This window comes from Pantherophis guttatus, chromosome 12 (genome assembly GCF_059756535.1).
Source record: "Pantherophis guttatus breed Tessera chromosome 12, ASM5975653v1, whole genome shotgun sequence".
Classification (NCBI taxonomy): domain Eukaryota; kingdom Metazoa; phylum Chordata; class Lepidosauria; order Squamata; family Colubridae; genus Pantherophis; species Pantherophis guttatus.
Genome location: NC_142074.1, coordinates 1,317,616 through 1,335,840, shown reverse-complemented (window position 1 = coordinate 1,335,840; position 18,225 = coordinate 1,317,616). Strand labels below are relative to the sequence as shown.

The following is an 18,225-nucleotide window of genomic DNA, read 5'->3' as shown; positions in this document are numbered from 1 at the left end:
CAAAGTCAATGGAGAAGCCAGGTTCACTTTACAACCATGTTACTAACTTAGCAACTGCAGTGACTCACTTAACAACTTTGGCAAGAAAGGTCATAAAATAGGGCAAAACTCACTTTACAACCATCTCGCTTTACACTGGAAATTTTGGGCTCAACTGCCGTCATATGTGGAGGATTACTTGTACATTTTCTCCAACTGGCAACGCAGCACCAGATCTTTTGTTTTCAGCTGCACTGGAGAGAAACTCGTTGGCAGCTTTAATATGGGTGGACTTCAAGAATTCCCCTTCCCGTTGGCTTAAGACGTTGGCCTTTGACTCCCAGAATTCCCCAGCCAGGTTCCTGGGAGCTAAAGACAGCACACCGTAAAGTTGTCAAGGTTTAGAGACATTACTCTAGACAGAGCCAGGCTCCTTTTCAAAAAGTTTAAAAGGACTGGGGAGCTGATAAAAACAAAGGCAGGCTAGAGATAAAATTATAAGAATTGTTCAAGTATTTCCATGACTTGAGAAAGGTTAGGCACAATGTAATTATACATAATTCACTAAACTTAACTAGGGACTGTGCACATATTTTCAGAATGCTCGGGAGAAAAGAATTACAATTTTCACCACAGAGTCAAATCTAATCAAATAACACAGGGAATAAATCAGAATTTCTTCAATTTAGACCTGGTCAAATAATATTCCAGCGATGACCCCCTGCTTTATTTCCTGTTTTGCTGTCATCCTAGAATCATATTCAACTTACTTTATAACAAAACCTCATCTTCTGCAGATTTTACTGTTGTTTGTTATTGGTTTTATTGTAATATACTGCCCAGAATTGCCTAAAATGGGTGACCATGTAAATTTTTTAAAGAAATAAAAATAAACAAATAGGACCCCTTAATTCCAGGCCTGGGAATAAAGCCAGGTTTCCTGCCTGATATCAGGCAAAAGTTGTCCGGATCTCTGGGGGCCTGCAGTACCAAAGGACAAGTCTGGAAATGGAGAAAGCCGAATTCTTAGGTCCCAAAAGATTAGATCATTTGAATGGACCTCCTGGTCCATTCAGGCTCATTCTACCTAATTCTACTGGGCCGGCAGAAACCATAGGAAATAAACGGCCTCTTGAATAAGCAGGCCCTGTGCTGCGAAGGGCTTCATAGGTGGTAACTAATATCTTGAATTGTGCCCAGAAGCCAACTGGTAACCAATGCAGGTTGCAGAGCAGTGGTGGCACATGAGGGTATCGTGGTGTGCCCCCCCCCCATGCCACTGGGGCATGAATAATTTTTTTGAATGACTTCCCAATCTAGCAGTGGGCACAACCGTATTGTGCAAAAGCCCTCCTGACATCAGCTGCCATCTACTCTTTGCGCACTTGGCTGTGTGTTTGCTATTGTTGCACAAACAGAATTAGACAAAACACTTTTTCAGAGCAAGAGGTTTGGTGAATGTATTACCACAGAAAATGAGCTTTCGTGGCTTCACAAGTATGGGAGAAATAACATTTACAACTTTTATTTTTATTACAAGTCAGATACAAGCCATACTGATGATTCAGGACGCCTGTTAATATAAAGTTCAACATTACACTCCCCACACATTTGTGGTTGTAGCAAGAAAGATGTGCAGGTGGAAGCAAGGAGGGGAAAGCATTAGAGAACACGGGGTTGAGCAGATCACACCCTTTTTAGCTACACTTTCTAAGGTTTTGAGTGAACGAGAGGCGGGGTGGGGGGGAAATGTTCATTTCTTTCATACTGGGGCCAGCAGTACTTTTGCCATGGGCAGCTGCAGCGACAGATGGAAGATAGACATTTGTCCCTGCTAATATGGAGGAGAGGAAGAAATATTAACAAAAGTCAATGATCTATTATGCCAACATTCGATATTCCTTAAGGGCTTCCCAAAATTAATATGTCAAAATCACCCTATGCTTGCTACCATGCATGAATACTAAGGAAGGACATACAGAAAAACAAGATCCAGAAAAGAAAAAAAACAAACAAGTGAGACACTAGCCATGAATATGGTGGAGACCCCCCCGCCCTGCCAATCTTGGATTAGAAAAACATGGAGGGGGAATTGATGCTTTGATTTAGGAGGTAGTTAATGCTGCCTTACTTGAGGGCAAGAGGCCATTGCATTCTCCTTGGTTGAAGGCACCTCTTGAAATGTGGCTGCCTTGGGTGTCCTCCTGGATTAACAGCTCCTCCTAGAACAGGAGTCTTTGCCCACTTTACGGCAGCTATTGTATTTATTTCCCATAGGTCTTTGCAGATGCAGTTTCAAGACTCTCAGCAGCTAACCAAGTATAAAGAGACAATAATTATAAAAAGAAAAAATGCAACTCAGGTGCTAGGTGTGGCCCCAGATGGACTAGGAAGCCCCAAGGACAGTGACTGACTCGCATCCTCATCACCACAACCTTCGCTACCTGGAACACCCTCTGCCTCTGAAGCCGCCTTCGCAGACAACCTGGAAGCGGCAGTGGTACAAAATGCAGCAGTCGCAATGAGAGAATGATTATGCCCATTCTGGGGCCATGGCCCTAGCTACCAATAGGTTTCTGAGTCGGCTCCAAGGGCCTGGGCTACCATCTCTAAAGCCCTGCAGAGCTTGGCTGCAGGAGACCGACTCTCCTGAGGGGAATCCATCCAACTTCTTTGCAGACCCACCCCTTCTCTCTGTTGGTCTCCCACACTACAAAATGAATGTATGTGAATGTACTCTCTTTTCTGATTTTCAACAAGATTGTGAAAACAGGCCTTTGAAGCTTGATTTAATAACCTTGGAAGGCTGAGTCCAACTTGAGCTGATCAGGCTCAATAAATATATGTATTTAGTAACATAAGTATACGTACAAAGATTTTCTCTTCAAACACAAACCACTTATAGCAAGTGTAAAGGAGTTAAATGATGCCAGTATCAATTAGATTTACAGCTTGCTTTGTTATGAATAGATTGAGTTCAAAGCCGAAAGGATATGCATATATGAAAGAAATATATATAGATGACAGTCAGTCCACTAAAGAGAGAAGATGGCAAGGAAGAAGCAGGTGGCAGAGAGAAAGCAGAGCTGCTGCTTAATTCATTCTTTGCATCACTCTTCACGCAAAAAGAGCCCAACTTACTAAAAACCTAATTGTGGAAGACAGACTAGAAATAAAAATAAAAATAAGCAAGAAAATTTAAGAGAACACCTGTCTGATCTTGATGAATATAAATCACTGGGACCTGACAGATTACATCCCAGAGTTCTGAAGGAGCTGGCAGATGTCATCTCAGAACCATTGTACCATATCTTTCAAAAATCCTGGAGCACCGGGAACCACTAGAGCAGGGGTATCAAACTCGATTTCATTCAGGGCCGCATCAGGGTTCTGTTTGACCTTGGGGGGCTGGGGTGGGTGTGGCCAGCTCGATGTCACTTGTGTTGGGGCACCTATGGTGACCTGAACACTTCTGCCAGCGAAATCACGCTCCCGAGCTCTGTTTTCAGCTGCGACAGCCTCCTGCAATCCTCTGCCAGGGAAAACGGAGCTCTGAAGGGCCGCCCACAGCCCTCCCGAGTCCCATTTGCACTGGCAGAGGCACCATGGGCTGGTCCTTCGCTGTTTCCAGGGCAGCCTGGCAGGCCAGATCTAAGCACCCTGCAGGCCAGATCCGGCCCCCGGGCCTTGAGTTTGACACCCCTGCACTAGAGGATCAGAAGAGCCGATGTGGTTCCCAACTTCAAAAAAGAGAAAAACACAGACCCAGGAAACTACAGATTAATCATCAATACCTGAGAAGACACTGAAAGAAATAATCAAAAAACAGATCTGTGAATATCTAGAAACAAAGTTATAACTAGCAGTCAGCACAGGTTTGTTAAAAACAGATCATGCCAAACCAATCTTACTTCATTCTTTGACAAAGTGACTAAATTAGTAGACTAGCAAAATGCTGTGGACATAGTATACTTAAGACTTCAGCAAGGCATTTGACAAAGTAGATCACAATCTACTTTTGGTAAACTAGAAAAATGTGGGATACACAGCAACACCACCAGATGGATTTGTAACTGGCTGACAAACCACACTCAACGAGTAGTCCTTAATCATCCACATGGAAGGAAGGAAACAGTGGGGTACCCCAAGGTTCCATCTTAGGCCCAATACTCTTCAATATCTTCATAAATGACTTAAATGAGGGATTAGAAGGGGAACTCATCAAATTTGCAGATGATACAAAGCTGGCAGTAGCACCCAACATCCCAGAAGAGCTCAACTTGTATGAGCAGCAGGTTGGTAGGCACTTGCACGCATGTGCACCAGCTTGCACTTGCACATCCCAGTTTCTCTCTCTCCCCCCCCCCCTCAGCTGGGCCACCAAGCCTCAAAGATTGGGGATTACTGAACTAGAAGACCTCCAAGATCCCTTCCATCTCTATTCTGATTGATTGATTGAGACATGAGTCTATAGCTGAAACAGGCTGTATTTCTCCTTGCAATATTGCATAGATGAAAATCAAGTAAAACATTCAACAGCAGCAACTTTCAAGGACTCTGAATTCCAAATAAGTGCATTTGCATTTCAACTTTTTGCTAAGATTTTGTAAAAATGCATTACACATTACACTGCAAATCCCATTACTTGTTTATGATTCACACAAGAAATACCCTACAAACAACAGGTGCACGTAGAAAAACATAGGTAAGTCTTATTTCCAGCTAAACCAACAACTGATTCCCTTTCCCCATAAATGTAAAGAAAACCAGGTATTTAACCTAATTTCCAACTGTACCACACTATTTGCAGCTTTTATAATCCAATTTATAACTTAAAATGATTTAAGAAAAGGAGAAAGGAAAGCCTTTAAAATAAAACCATAAAAGCACAATAAACCAAATCATGGAAGTAAAACTATTTTAAAACAAGTAAAGATTGAAAAGGTTGGATTTTTTAATACAAAAGTATTTTTCTGGCAGGGAAACGATAATAAGCAGAGAGGACATTCTGCCTCCGCCTCCTGCCCTTCGCTTGGCAAGGCCATTTAGCCATTTTAGACCTCTGCCTGGATTCTACCATCTGGGAGGGGGGTCCTTGAGATTCCCAGCCCCAGCATAACCTCAGGGCCAAAGGCAGGCAGCAGTCTCCCAGTCTGAATTGATCTGACATGGATTCAGAGGTGGCATTCAATGTAAACAGGCCCCAGGAGCACCCGTCCAAGAAACTGAGAGCTGGAATCAAAGGAAGAATTATGGTAATTGCTTTCTCCATGGAGTGGGGCTATTGGAGGAGATAACCAAGCTCAGGGTCTCTCAACTTTAGCAACTTTAAGATGTGTAGGCCTACCTACCTAATTGTTTTGCGACAGACAATATAATTTAGAAATGCCCTTAAAATAAAAAAGATTATCCTCTAATTAACTTTAATAACCTCCGACGCCCTGTTTTTGCAGAGCAGGATTCAGCCTCAAATATGATGCAATATTTCATCCAAAAAAAGAAGTAAAAAGCTCCTTCACAGTTTCTCTTCATGCCAGCATAAAGAAAGAAAAAAGATGTTTCCTCTGTCTTCCATTGCACACGAATGCAGATCGGCTTCCTAAATTAAACACGTGCTTCTTTTAGTTCAAAGCACTTTCCTTACATATTGCTGCATCCACAGAGTCTGAAAAAGGAAACGTGGAAGGAAGGAAGCGACATGTCAAGCAAGGCAAGGAAAATGTTTGGGAAACGGAAGGCAGGTGAAGAGCTGCCGCAAGGGAGCCGCAAAAGGAGCTCAGGGCAGGACTGGGAAAGCAACCCCAGGCAAGGTGGGAGGAATTCCCTTTCTTCCCATCTCAGGCTCCTGTTGAAAAGACCCTCCACAATTTGCCCCTTGGAAGGAGAAGGCCGGAAAGCAGAGACGCAGAGCCCCAAGAGAGAAAAAACGTCGCTCTCCAACCTTGGCCACTTTTAAGACTTGTGGACTTCAACTCCCAGAATTCCTCAGCCAACAAAGCAAAGCAAAGCTGGCTGAGGAATTCTGGGAGTTGAAGTCCACAAGTCTTAAAAGTGGCCAAGGTTGGAGACCCCTGTGTCCCAGACAACGTGGAGGCGGGTGGACTGCAAGTCCCAGGCTCCGCAGCCCGCATGGGGAATTCTGGGAGTTGCAGTCCCCTCATCTGAAAGAGAAAGAGAGGGAGGGAGGAGGGGCGCGCTTCTCTCTTCCGTCACCGGGACCCCCGAGCCCCCCCCCCAAATCCGGCTCCTTCTGCTAAGGGTGGGGTGGGTTGGGGGTCTTCGAGAGAAGCCCTCCCTCCCCCTCCTCCCCCTTAAAAGCCCCCGCGAGAGGCTCCTTTGCCCCCCCCCACTCCTCCCTCTCAGCTTCCCGCCGATCTCGGGGCCAAGGGAGCCCGGAGGGAAGAGCCTTGGGAGGCGGGGGGGGGGTCTCGCTCCCTCAGGCGCCGTACCTCAGCCGCGGCCCATCCCGCGCGCGCCGCCGCCGCCGCCGCCGGACCTCTCCCTCCTGCCCCGCCCCGCCCCGCCCCGCGCCTCAGCCGCCGGCTCGGCCACGCCCTCCCGCGCGACGGTTGCTACGCTCTACACGCCGCCCTGCAAGGCCAGCGGAAGGGAGCGGCGTCACGTGGACGGGGGAAAGGAGTCGGGTGGCCTGGATCACGTGATGCAAACCACGTGAGGCGGGGCTACTTTAATCTCCCGGGTTTTGGACCCCCTTGCAAGACTGGTGGGCGTGTGTGTGTGTATGTGTCACTCCCCCCCTCCATCGTGATCGTCGTGGCGTTGAGCTGACACCACGTGATACACCAAGTTGGCCCCACCTTCTGGGCTCAAGGCCAGCCAATGACGTAAAGGAGCCCTCCCCCCCATGCGATCTGTTGCAACCTCGCTGGAGGTTTTGGCGGGAAGCCAAATCGTGAGGGGGGAAAAAAGGCCCAGAGGGGCTAATTCAAACTTGAACAATGGGCCCCATCCGACAAAATGGATTTCCATGTGGAGAAAAGCAAAGCTTTGCGTTTAGGCAGGGGGAAAAAAAAACCAAAGGCAGAAGAAATACCGATTAGGCGAGACCTGCCTCAAAAACAGGAACTGTGAGGGGGGCTTGGGAGGCCTAGTGGACGGTCACTGTCTTTACGAGACAGCAGCGTCCAGGAGGACTGAAGCGCTGCTTTGCTGCCTACGGCTATGGGTGGGAAGGCTCTTCTTCCCCCATGAAAACCATCCCTCACCCACTCCGGTTAAATGCGCGTAGAGTGACGGGGTAGAGTGACAGCAGAGCTGGCTGGGGAATTCTGGGAGTTGAAGTCCACACATCGTCCAGCAGCCAAGGTTGAGAAACACTGCTTTAAAGGGATAAAGTGACCGTTGGGCAGCAGACCAAAATGGTGGCTCCGCAGTGAACCCCGAGCTTAGGGAGGCGACATTTTCAGGGGTGTCGGGGGTCAATTAACCATCTTTTGACCCCCTCCCAGTGAGCCGAGGTGTTGCCGGCTTGATAGAGCCGTGGATGGAGCCCGAGGAACAGCTGACTGTCAGGGAGGAGGTTAGAAGACGGCACGGAGAATGGCGCAATCGGGGCCCGGCCCAGAATCCAATCGGGAGACTAGGGTATTATATTATTCTTGAGAATAATATCTGGATTGAGTTTGACCCTGTTTCTGTCAAGGAAGTGGACAGGATTATGGGCAAACTTAGTTCTTCCACTTGCTTATTGGACCCTTGTCCCTCCTGGTTGGTTTTGGCTGCCAGGGAGGTGACTAGAGACTGGATCCAGGCAATTGTCAACGCTTCGTTGAGAGAGGGGAACTTCCCCGCCTCTCTTAAGGAGGCGGTGGTTCGACCTCTCCTCAAGAAGCCTTCCCTGGATCCAGACTCACTTAGTAACTATCGTCCCGTCTCCAACCTTCGCTTCATCGCGAAGGTTGTTGAGACTAGTAGTGCAACAGCTCCCACAATTCCTGGAAGAAACGGAATACCTTGACTCGTACCAATCAGGCTTCCGACACGGACACAGCACGGAAACGGCATTGGTCGCTCTGGTGAATGATCTCTGGCGGGCTCGGGATGGTGGTTGTTCCTCCATCCTGGTCCTACTTGACCTCTCAGCGGCTTTTGATACCATCGACCATGGTATCCTAGTGCAGCGACTTGTGGGGTTAGGGGTGGGAGGCACTGTCTTACAGTGGTTCTCCTCCTACCTCTCGGGTCGCTTTCAGTTTGTGTGGGCGGGAGGGCAGAGATCCACCCTGAGGCCCCTTAATTGTGGGGTGCCTCAGGGGTTGGTTCTCTCCCCCCTGCTCTTTAACATCTATATGAAGCCACTGGGTGAGATCATTCGTGACTTTGGGGTGAAATATCATCAATATGCTGATGATACCCAATTATACATCTCCACCCCAGACCACCCCAGAGATGCCCGTTCCGTGATGTCCTGTTGCCTGGAGGTGGTACGGGCCTGGATGGGCAGAAACAGACTCAAACTCAATCCCTCCAAGACTGAGTGGCTGTGGATGCCGGCATTTTGGGTTTCAGAGGCCCAATCACTTTTGATAAATGGGGAAAACTTGCCCCCGTTGATAGGGCTTGCAACTTGGGTGTCCTCCTGGATGCTCGGCTGTCCCTAGAAGACCATCTAACGGCCGTGACCAGGGGACCTGGTGCGCCAGTTGCGCCCTTTCCTGGACTGAGATGACCTTCGCACAGTCACTCATGCCCTGGTTACTTCCCACTTGGATTACTGCAATTCCCTCTACATGGGCCTGCCCCTGAGATGCACCCGGAGACTCCAGCTGATCCAGAATGCAGCCGCACGGGTTGTTACTGGAGCCCCTCGTTACTCCCATATAACACCCCTCCTGCGTGAGCTGCACTGGTTACCAGTGGTTCTCCAGGTCCGCTTCAAGGTGCTAGTTCTCACCTATAAGGCCCTACATGACTTAGGTCCGGGATATTTGCATGACCTTCTCCTGCCTGCCTCTCACCATCCTGTTCGCTCACATAGGGCCGCTCTCCTCAGGGTTCCGACGGCGAGCCAATGTCACCTTGCTGTGCCCAGGGGTAGGGCGTTCTCTGTGGGTGCTCCCACCCTCTGGAATGAATTACCTACCGAGCTCCAGACGGCTCCTGATCTCCGTTCCTTCCGTCGGGACCTGAAGACTTGGCTGTTAAACAAATTGGCTTGACTCTGATCCCGGGTTTTATTATTTACTATTAATTAGTTATTTGGTTTAAAATGGGATTTTATTGTAATTGTTTCTTAACTTGTGTTCGCCGCCCTGAGTTCTTCGGGAGAATGGCGGCATATATACATGTAATGAATAAATAAATTAATAAATAATAAATAAATAAATAAATAAATAGGCCTGTGCTGCTCCTTATCAAAACCTGCATGGAAGTGAGGACGCCGCTGGTCCTGATGCTAATAGGCAGAGGCAGAATTCTCCTTTTCTTCTTTTCCTTCCCAAAAATTAAGGTGCATCTTATAGTCTGAAAATTATGGTGTCTTAAAGGCCCCGAGTGTGAGAAACGCTGCTTTGGCACTCCAGGATGCAAAACGGAATGAGGGAATCCAGCATTTCCATATGCTCATAGAGCCTCCCTCGGGCCCTTGAGGGAAACATCTGCCATGTGTTCCGTCTGATATCAAAAGCACCTGGGCCCTCATCAAGATTGCTTTCAATCCCGACTTTGCTGAGGAGTTTTGGGAGATGAAAAAATGGAAACCAAGGATGACAAGAATCAAAACTGTCCAGGAAAAGGACAATTGACAATGGATCCGGGGCCAAGGAGGGTGCATACTTTTGGAGCCTGCCTTATCTATGTTTCATGGGGAAATACATGGGAAAATCCCATTGGCAGAAAATCCATTTAGAATTAAGACAGTGTTTTTCAACCTTGGAAGCTTGAAGATGGGTGGACTTCAACTCCCAGAATCCCCCACCCATCTTCAAGCTTCCAAGGTTGAGAAACACTGCTCTAAAAGGATGCAAATGACCAGCTGTCTGCAAGGAACATAAATCCTTCCATTCCCCACTATCCTGTCAAGAGCTGAAGAAGCTTCTGGGAGTTGAAGTCCACCCATCTTCAAGCTTCCAAGGTTGAGAAACACTGAATTAAGAGTTAGGTCATTGTGAATTCGGACAGCAAAATGGACATTGCCAATGTATTTGGAGCCCATGGGTATGGTTAGGAGCGTGCATACTTTTAGAGCAGTGGTTCCCAATGTGGGGCCCATGCCCCATAGGGGGTCAATTTGATTTTTAATGGGGGTAGTTTGGAACCTTGTTTAAACCAAGTTTTTTATTTTTATTTATTTATATTTCAATTTCTATACCGCCCTTCTCCCGAAGGACTCAGGGCTGTGTACAGTCAAGATAAAACCCACACATATAAAAGTTAAAAGCAAATTAAAAGTATTAAATAATTTGGCCAAAACTAAAATAACATAAAACAACCCATTAAAATAACATTTAGGCCAGTCTTGTTAATGGCCTTTTAGGCTTCCTCTACGTGAGTAGAAGTTCACTTTTTGAATAGTAAGAATGATATGTTGGGGGGGGGGCATCAGGATTTTAGAAATGCTTAGGTGGGGCATGGCCAAAAAAAGGTTGGGAACCGCTGTTTTAGAGCCTGCCTTATCTATGTGTCCTAAAATACATGGGAAAATCCCATTGGGGTAAACTCCACATAGGGTTAGGTCTCCATGAATTCGGAGTATGACTAGGAGGGTCCATACTTTTTGAGCCTGCCCTATCTACATTTCATGGGAAAATCCCATTGCTGGAAAATCGGTTTAGGATTAGGTCTTCATTCATTCAGAGAGCAAAATGGACACTGCCAATGCATTCAGAACCAAAGGGATGGTTAGGAGGCTGCATATTTTTCGAGCCTGCCTTATCTACACTTCATGGGAAAATAAATGGGAAAATCCTATTGGAGTAAACTCCACTTAGGGTTAGGATTAGGTCTCCATGAATTTGGAGAGCAAAATGGACATTGCCAATGGATTCAGACCAGTGGTGAAATCTCAACCGGTTTACTACCAGTTCGCTGGCTGCGCGTGCGCAGTGCGCACCACGCACCAAATGTGAGTGCACGCACACAGTGCATGCCAAAAGGAGGCATGCGGTAAGTAGAACAGCGCAAGGGGGGGTGACCAACTGTGGTGTGCAATCTTTTTTTACTTTTAAAAGCATTGCTGTTAATGATTTTAAAAGTAAAAAAAAGCCTCTTGATGATCGCGCAGCTCAGCTGGGCATGGGCGGGGGGGGGATTTTTGCTACCGGTTCTCCAAACCTAACCCTAACTTTAAGTGAATTTTCCCTCACTGGGATTTTCCCATGTATTTTGCCAGGAAACATGGAAAAAGCAGTCTCAAAAAAATGCAGCCTCCTAACCATACCCTTGTGCTCTGAATGCATTGGCAATGTCCATTTTGCTCTCCGAATTCATGGAGACCTAACCTTAATTTTCCCATGAAACATAGATCAGGCAGGCTCCAAAAGTTCAAAAACAAAAATGTAACAAAATTTATATCACACACAATGGGAACACATTAAAACCAATAATAGTTTCCATTGGGTCTGTGATTATCAAACTATTTAAAAAATAATCTGCATGAGTGAAATCCAATGTGCTAATAATGTAGCTGGGTCAGGAGGGCACTGCCAAGCCTTCGGGCCCTTTTGAAAGGCGAGGAGGGAGGGGCCAATCTTAGTTCCAGCAGAATGATGCTCCAATTTGCTCAGATTCCCCAGGGTCGACTCCTGAGCCCATGTAGGCAGAGCTCATGGGGACAATCAGGGCAGCATTTTTCACAAATCTTATTAAAAGACACGAACCTTACCATTAAAAGCTAAGGTCTGTTTTCTTAGAAAAAGTGGTACCAGACTCCCAATTTTATGGAACATGCTATTTCTTATCAGTCAAAATCTGCATAAATATATTCTGCTTGGTCTTGAGTCAATCGTAAGAAAAGAAAAAATGTTTTGTGGGGCTGCTTTTCAAGACCATTTGAAAAGTCAAATTGTTTAGTTTATCCCACTTTTATTATTTTTTATAAATAATTCAGGGTTGTGAACATAATACTCCTTCCTCCTATTTTTCCCACAACCACCCTGTGAGTAGGTTGGACTGAAAGTAGCTGGCCTGAGGCCACCAGTCATGTTTCTTACCTAAGGCACGGTGGTGGGTTGCTACCGGTTCTCCTCAGTTCAGGCGAGCCGGTAGCGGAGATGGTGAGGTGAGAGCGAACGGGTTTGCTTCGACCATCAGTTGGGTCCTCCCGCCTGCCCTTGCGCTATACCTACCTATATTTGTTCATTTTTAGCCCAGCTGATAGGTGTGATAGAGTGGATTACCCTGCCTCAGCTGTTCTGAAATTCAATGTGCTTGTGAGAAGTGCAAGTTCGCAAAGTGTGTGTGTGAAGCGAACCGTTGGTAACCCTGGTTGAAACCCACCACTGCTAAGGCAGGACTAGAACTCACTGTCTCTTGGTGTCTAGCTGCTTTGCTTCAGCCCTGCTTCACTTTGATGGCATCCTGACATAAAGGGAGGGGGGAGGAGAGAGTAAGAGGATATGGGGAGGGAGGATGACAGGGACCAGAGTTGCCAGCCCGGAACAGAGCCTGGCAGATCCAAGGACCCAAGCGTGAGAACGGAATGCAAATGCCCACAGTTCTATCCTCACTACACAGTTACTCTGTGGGCAGCTTGGCATGCAGCTAAAGCCCCCTATCCTCCAATAAAGTAGACCATGTGCGTAGATCTGGATGCTTTATTAAAGGAACAGGATGGGTGAAACTGGGAAAAATAGAAATACGTTCAATAAGAACCCAAATACAAAATAAGCAGTGTTGAGTTGCTGGTGAGAATAACAACGAACAAATACAGATAAATCTAAATTTAAGGAGCCTGAGTGGCGTAGGAGGCAAATGCCTCCTACTAAGGCAGTATTTAAGATCCAGCTGCCTGCAACTACTGAGAGTTCAATTCTCACCAGGCTCAAGGTCGACTCAGCCTTCCATCCTTTCTAAGGTAGGTAAAATGAGGACCCGGTTTGTGGGGGCAATAAGCTGACTTTGTATAAAATATACAAAAGTATGAAGGCTATTGCTTAACGCATTGTAAGCCGCCCTGGGTCTCCGGAGAAAGGCAGCATATAAAAATAAATAATAAATAAATAAATAAATAAATAAATCTCATTACTGATGCTGTGTGTATGGAACGTGGATTTTTGTGCCACAGATTAGGCTGAATTCTTCCTGGGGCTTCTGTATCCTTCCAAATGCTAAAGGAAATAGAGTCTGGCTTCCCAGGATGCACTTGTTTTGGGACTGAGGGTTTATGGGTAGATGACCTTTAAACCGCCAGGTCAGTTTACAAACAATACAGATTAGTATTTGGCCCCAGCTACTAGATGGGGCCAGAGAACAGTATATACACAAATTATATCTGGGGGCATGACAGTCCCTGCCTGGTATCAACCAATACTACTATTTGAGTTTTGAGATGGTAGCATTAGGTGAGCTACCATTGCCTTTTCGCTGATATGGCCGTCTAGTGATGTGACTGCAGTTTCCGATGAGGCTTCTGGGAACTTGGCAGTGATCTAAGTTCGGAATATAACATCCCATTGCTAGCCTCTCCCTTAGAATTGCTGAGGTCATCTGATATATATATATATATGTACAGCACCATTTTGTAGCAACGGAACACAAGTCAAATCTGAAGATATTTGGAGGATTGGGTAAGCTCGAAACAATACAGATTGGTATTTGGCCCCGGCCACTCAATGGGGCCAGAGAACAGTAGTATATACAAAAATTGTATCTGGGGGCATGATACCCATCAAAGATGCCAAATGTTAGGACTGCTACCAAAACACCTAGTTTGAACCCCATTGGACATTTACAAAAGTACCAGGGGGAGGGGAGAAGAGTTTACGCAGGTATATTCAGATCTGGCTTTGCTGCGCCGTAACCTCTTGGCTTCAGTAGAAGTTATACCTTTCACTACAAATGGTGTCAAGGGTCTTTCTTTCCTGAACATCCAATCTGGGAGAGGCCTGATGCTGGGTGCCTTAACCACTAGAACAAACTGCCTCTAATGGTCCAAAATGCTGTGTTGAATCAAAATTCAGTTAGTGCAAAGCTGGCAACATGGGCAGTTGAGACAAAACACCTGCAGTTGTTTATGCGAACAGTTCCAGGTGAGGAAGACTCAGCAAAGACAAGGCTCCTTTTGAGAAAACGAGAAAACGGATATGCTTTGGATATGGGTTTATCCTCTTTTACGGTAATAGTGTGTTTTGTTAAAATAAAAATATATGGTTAAAAGTTTTAATTGTCTATTTCCATCAAGCTGAAACTATTACCTTATTTTCCATAGAAATATTACTTCAAATAGTGCAAATCCAAATAGCGTGAATCTTTTGTGGAATTAATCGCACTAATCAAAACGCATTTGTAATCTTTTCTTAGGTCGGCTTTCCATTCAGTCTTTTGGGAAATGTCGTCAGGTTCTAAAAACCAAAAAGACACATTCTGATTCTTCCAAGCAGATTTTTTTTTATTGTTCTTACCTCAAAAATCTTGCAAACTAAAGCATGCTACCTCCTCATAAAGCACTTCCTCTCAGAACTATTGGCTGTCTTCACCCTCTTTCTTTCACACAAGCCATCTGAACTGAGTTGTTTCTTGCTCCCCTCCCTCCTGGGAATCTGAACTACATTCCATCACAGATGTCTGGATAATGCACGCACGTCTTGTAACATCCTGACAAAAACCCAACTTACTTGACTACCAGTTCTGCGTTACAAGAGTTTATACGACGTTATGATCCCATATTATTTATTTTTAATACTTTTATTATATCACAAGTAGCACAGAAGAGTGCCAGATAAGGGTGGCACAAATACAAGTCAGATTACTTCCCCATTCCCAGAGGGGACACAAAGTCACATCTAGTCTTCTCTCCATTCTTTTGGAGTAAGTCGGCCAACTGGAGAGAAATTCCATACAAGTGGAAGCTGAAGGCAAGCCTGCAAGAGTGATCAGAAATAAAACCATAATCATTGCAGCAATTCTCTTCACACAACACATTTACCCACGGTTGGTAAGGCAGCCCAAGTGCCCGGACTGACCCCAGAAAGCCCACTTTAACAGGCAAACCCAGCAACTGAAGGAAGAAGGGTAGAGTTCTGACTGCTGCCCTGGCCGCAGGGCAGTCTGCCAAATACTTACATAGGTCCAAGTGCCAATACCAAACGCCACTCCAGAAAGGAGAACGAGGTTGCCATACTTGTCATGGAAATCAGGTTCAAGTTTGCGGTGAGCCTGTCTCGTCACCGTATGTTGAATGCCACGGGCTGGAATATAAAGCCCTCTCGGTTGAAACACCAGTTTACCGATCAACCAGGCAAACTGACATAAAGCATGCATTATTGTTATTCTGCTTTTGCTGCAGAATATACTAAGCTCTGAATTTCCATTAATGGCAATCATGCCGGGACTGGGCCACCGTCCTCCTTCTCTGGCACTTTTTAACTGAGGCCGGTTGCTTTTTATATTTTCTAATTTTGAAGCGGAGTTCAACATTTATAATCAGACCTAAGGTTAGCTGAGTTCCTACTGTCACAGGCACCTTCACAACATTTGTGCATGAACCCTTAACATGCATAATTATGCAAACCTATTTTTATTAAACATTTCGGTGGAAAATCCCTGTGCTGTCTTGAAGAAAAGAAACGCTTGATTTTTGTGGTTAGCAATTCCAGGAGGAAAGACCAAAGTCCAGCTTCTCAGCCTCGGCCTGGCATCCATTTGGGGCATGGACTGCTTCCTAAGCAGCAGGTGCCAGGGAAGGGAGAGGGGGTGCCCAGGTCTTCTTGAATTGAAAGCTCTGTGCCTTTTTGTGCCATGCAATGGGCTGAGCTGTGGTGAGAAGGGGTTTAGGAGTATCTGCGGGCTGAAGCACCACAGTGACCTGAAGGTCCAGATCTGGGGATATTCCAGATGGGGTAATACTTCTCCTTTCAAAGTTGGTATGTAACCTGGGGGATGGGGATGGGTGTAGCTTCCTGGACTGGCAGCTCCTACTTGAAAAACAGATGAAGACCTTTGCCCAACTCCATCTGGAGCACCGGTTGCATCTTCTCCTAGATAGGGGAGGGGGTGCCTTCAGCCACTCACTCATGGCCTAGTCACCTTGCAGCTTGACTACTGCAACAGGTCCTACGTGGGGTGTATGTATGTATGTATTGATTGATTGGTTCGATTTATATGCCGCCCTTCTCCGGAGACTCAGGGTGGCTTACAATGTATTAAGCAATAGCCTTCATACTTTTGTATATACCTGCTTAGTAGGGCTTTTGGCTCCTCCTAAGCGGTGTTCTTTTTATACAAAGTCAGCTTATTGCCCCCACAATCCGGGTCCTCATTTTACCTACCTCGGAAGGATGGAAGGCTGAGTCAACCTTGAGCCTGGTGAGATTTGAACTTGAAGTAATTGCAGGCAGCTGGTGCTACTTAACAGCACTTTAGTCTGCTGTGCCACCAAGGTTGTCCTTAAAGGCCATTCAGATGTTTCAGGTGGGCCAGAATCTGGTGGCCTGGGCAGGCGTTGATGTTGCCTCTGCCACCTGTAAAGGGCCCGGCTAGCGGAGGGGCTGCCCATCTCCCACAGCGTCTCAGGGCTGCTGGGATCTTGCAGGGTCGGTGCCTGCTAGGCCCCTTGGGGTCGACGGTGCCCTGAAGCGTCCCTGCCCTGCTCTGCCCTCTGCGGAAGCAGCTCCCCAGGGCCCAGCCGGAGCCCCTCGGCGGGGCAGGGAAGGGGGCTCCTCCCTGGCGCTGGGCCTCTCCTGCTGCTCCCCTTCGGGCGGCAGGAAAGGCGAGCGGCGGAGGGAGGGAGGGGCGGCAGGTCGACGGGGAAGGTCAAAGCGCCCTCCGTTTTCTCCGCTTTTCGCGGGAGGCCCCGCCCGGCAGTCCCCGAGTTACGACCACGCTCTGGCCCAGCGTTCATGTCGCTAAGTGAGGCATTTAAGAGGGCGTCCCATTTTACCATCTTTCCTGCCACGGTTGTTAAGTGAATCACTGCAGCTGATCAGTTAGCAACCCGGCTGTTAAGCGAATCGGCCTCCCCGTGGAGGTCGCCAAAGGGGGGGTCACGTGACCCCGGGACGCTCGCCCAGCGTCTGAACGCGGATCACGTGACCCTGGGGGTGCCGCCACGGCCGTTAAGGGCGGAGGAGGGTCCCGGGTCGCTTCTCTCAGCGTTGTAAGCCGAGGGCTGCCTGTAGTCTTCGCTGAGGAGCACCCCCTTCCCCCCCTTCCACCTCCACCAGGCCTGCCGGGGGTCTCCGGGGCACCAGACTCACCCGAAAGGCCCAGAGCTCTCCGCGCCAGAGGGAACATCGCGCCGCGTCTCCCCGCTTCTCCTGTCACCTCGCCGGGCAAGAGGGGAACAAAATGGCCGCTGGCTTGGGCGTCACACTCCTGCGCCCCTCGAGAAGCGCTGCACCCTGGGAGATGTAGTTTGGGGAGGGGGAAAGAGAGAAAAGGGGGGAGTGGGGCGCCGCAATCGCAAAGGGGAGCGAGCGCGCCGAGTGAGGAGGCTCCGACCGGGGCACGTTTCGGTCCCGGCTGTCCGTTTCGCCTCACGATAGCCATATGACTCGCTCGCTGGTGCGGTGTCCCTCCGCCGCGCAGCTCCGGCAGAGCCTTGAAGGGCCTCCGCGAGCGCTTTTTTTCCTGTGCTGTCACGATGGCCGAGTGGTCTAAGGCGCCAGACTCAAGGCAAAGAGCCTTCCCGGAGAGGGCGGGGCTTTCTGGTCTCCGAATGGAGGCGTGGGTTCGAATCCCACTTCTGACAGGCTTCGTTTTTTTGGGGGGGGGGGTCGCCTTTGCAAACGTTTAGCTGCGGCAAATGGCAAGAAAGCCTCGGGAGGGCGGGGGCTCTGCCCCTCCCGCACCGGGACCTCCCCCCCCCCGGGCAGGGAGAGAAAGGGCCTGTCTTGCAGCCGGAAAGACAGGCAGGCGCCCCCAGAGACCGCGGGGGCTTCTCTCCTGAGCCAAATGTCAGCCCTGCATTGCAAAGAGACATAAAACCAACTTTGTTTCCATCCTGTCTCCGACCCTCCTTTTTTTTTTTTTAAGATATTTTTTCTTTTTAAACAAACATACATAAAACCATCTTCAATTGCAAACAGTGAGTGGGTTGGTTACAAGTCTTTTGTGCATCATTGCCCGAAT

General features: G+C 47.7%; 2 protein-coding genes and 1 non-coding gene across 4 annotated transcripts in view; 1 reads left to right on the top strand and 2 right to left on the bottom strand.

The window, feature by feature from the left end:
• ATP7A (ATPase copper transporting alpha) overlaps nucleotides 1-6,506 on the bottom strand; it is a 38,169-nt gene extending 31,663 nt beyond the window's left edge. Inside the window, exon 1 of one of the 2 annotated variants that reach the window (XM_034435150.2) lies at nucleotides 6,429-6,506. The gene's annotated coding sequence lies outside the window, so the exon portion shown is untranslated. Of the gene's footprint in view, nucleotides 1-2,110; nucleotides 2,293-6,428 lie in introns of those variants that run through there. The other variant, XM_034435149.3, reaches the window with a different exon arrangement.
• An 8,303-nt stretch (nucleotides 6,507-14,809) lies between these two features.
• COX7B (cytochrome c oxidase subunit 7B) lies at nucleotides 14,810-17,941 on the bottom strand. Its single transcript, XM_034435151.3, has 3 exons — nucleotides 17,352-17,941; nucleotides 15,220-15,344; nucleotides 14,810-15,017 (listed from the first exon to the last, which is right to left on the bottom strand). The coding sequence occupies exons 1-3, from the start codon at nucleotides 17,641-17,643 to the stop codon at nucleotides 14,940-14,942; spliced, it is 495 nt and encodes a 164-aa protein (XP_034291042.2). The 5' UTR covers nucleotides 17,644-17,941; the 3' UTR covers nucleotides 14,810-14,939.
• TRNAL-CAA (transfer RNA leucine (anticodon CAA)) lies at nucleotides 17,732-17,845 on the top strand. Its single transcript has 2 exons — nucleotides 17,732-17,769; nucleotides 17,800-17,845. It is a non-coding gene; the product is annotated as a tRNA-Leu (tRNA).
• Nucleotides 17,942-18,225: the final 284 nt, after the last annotated feature.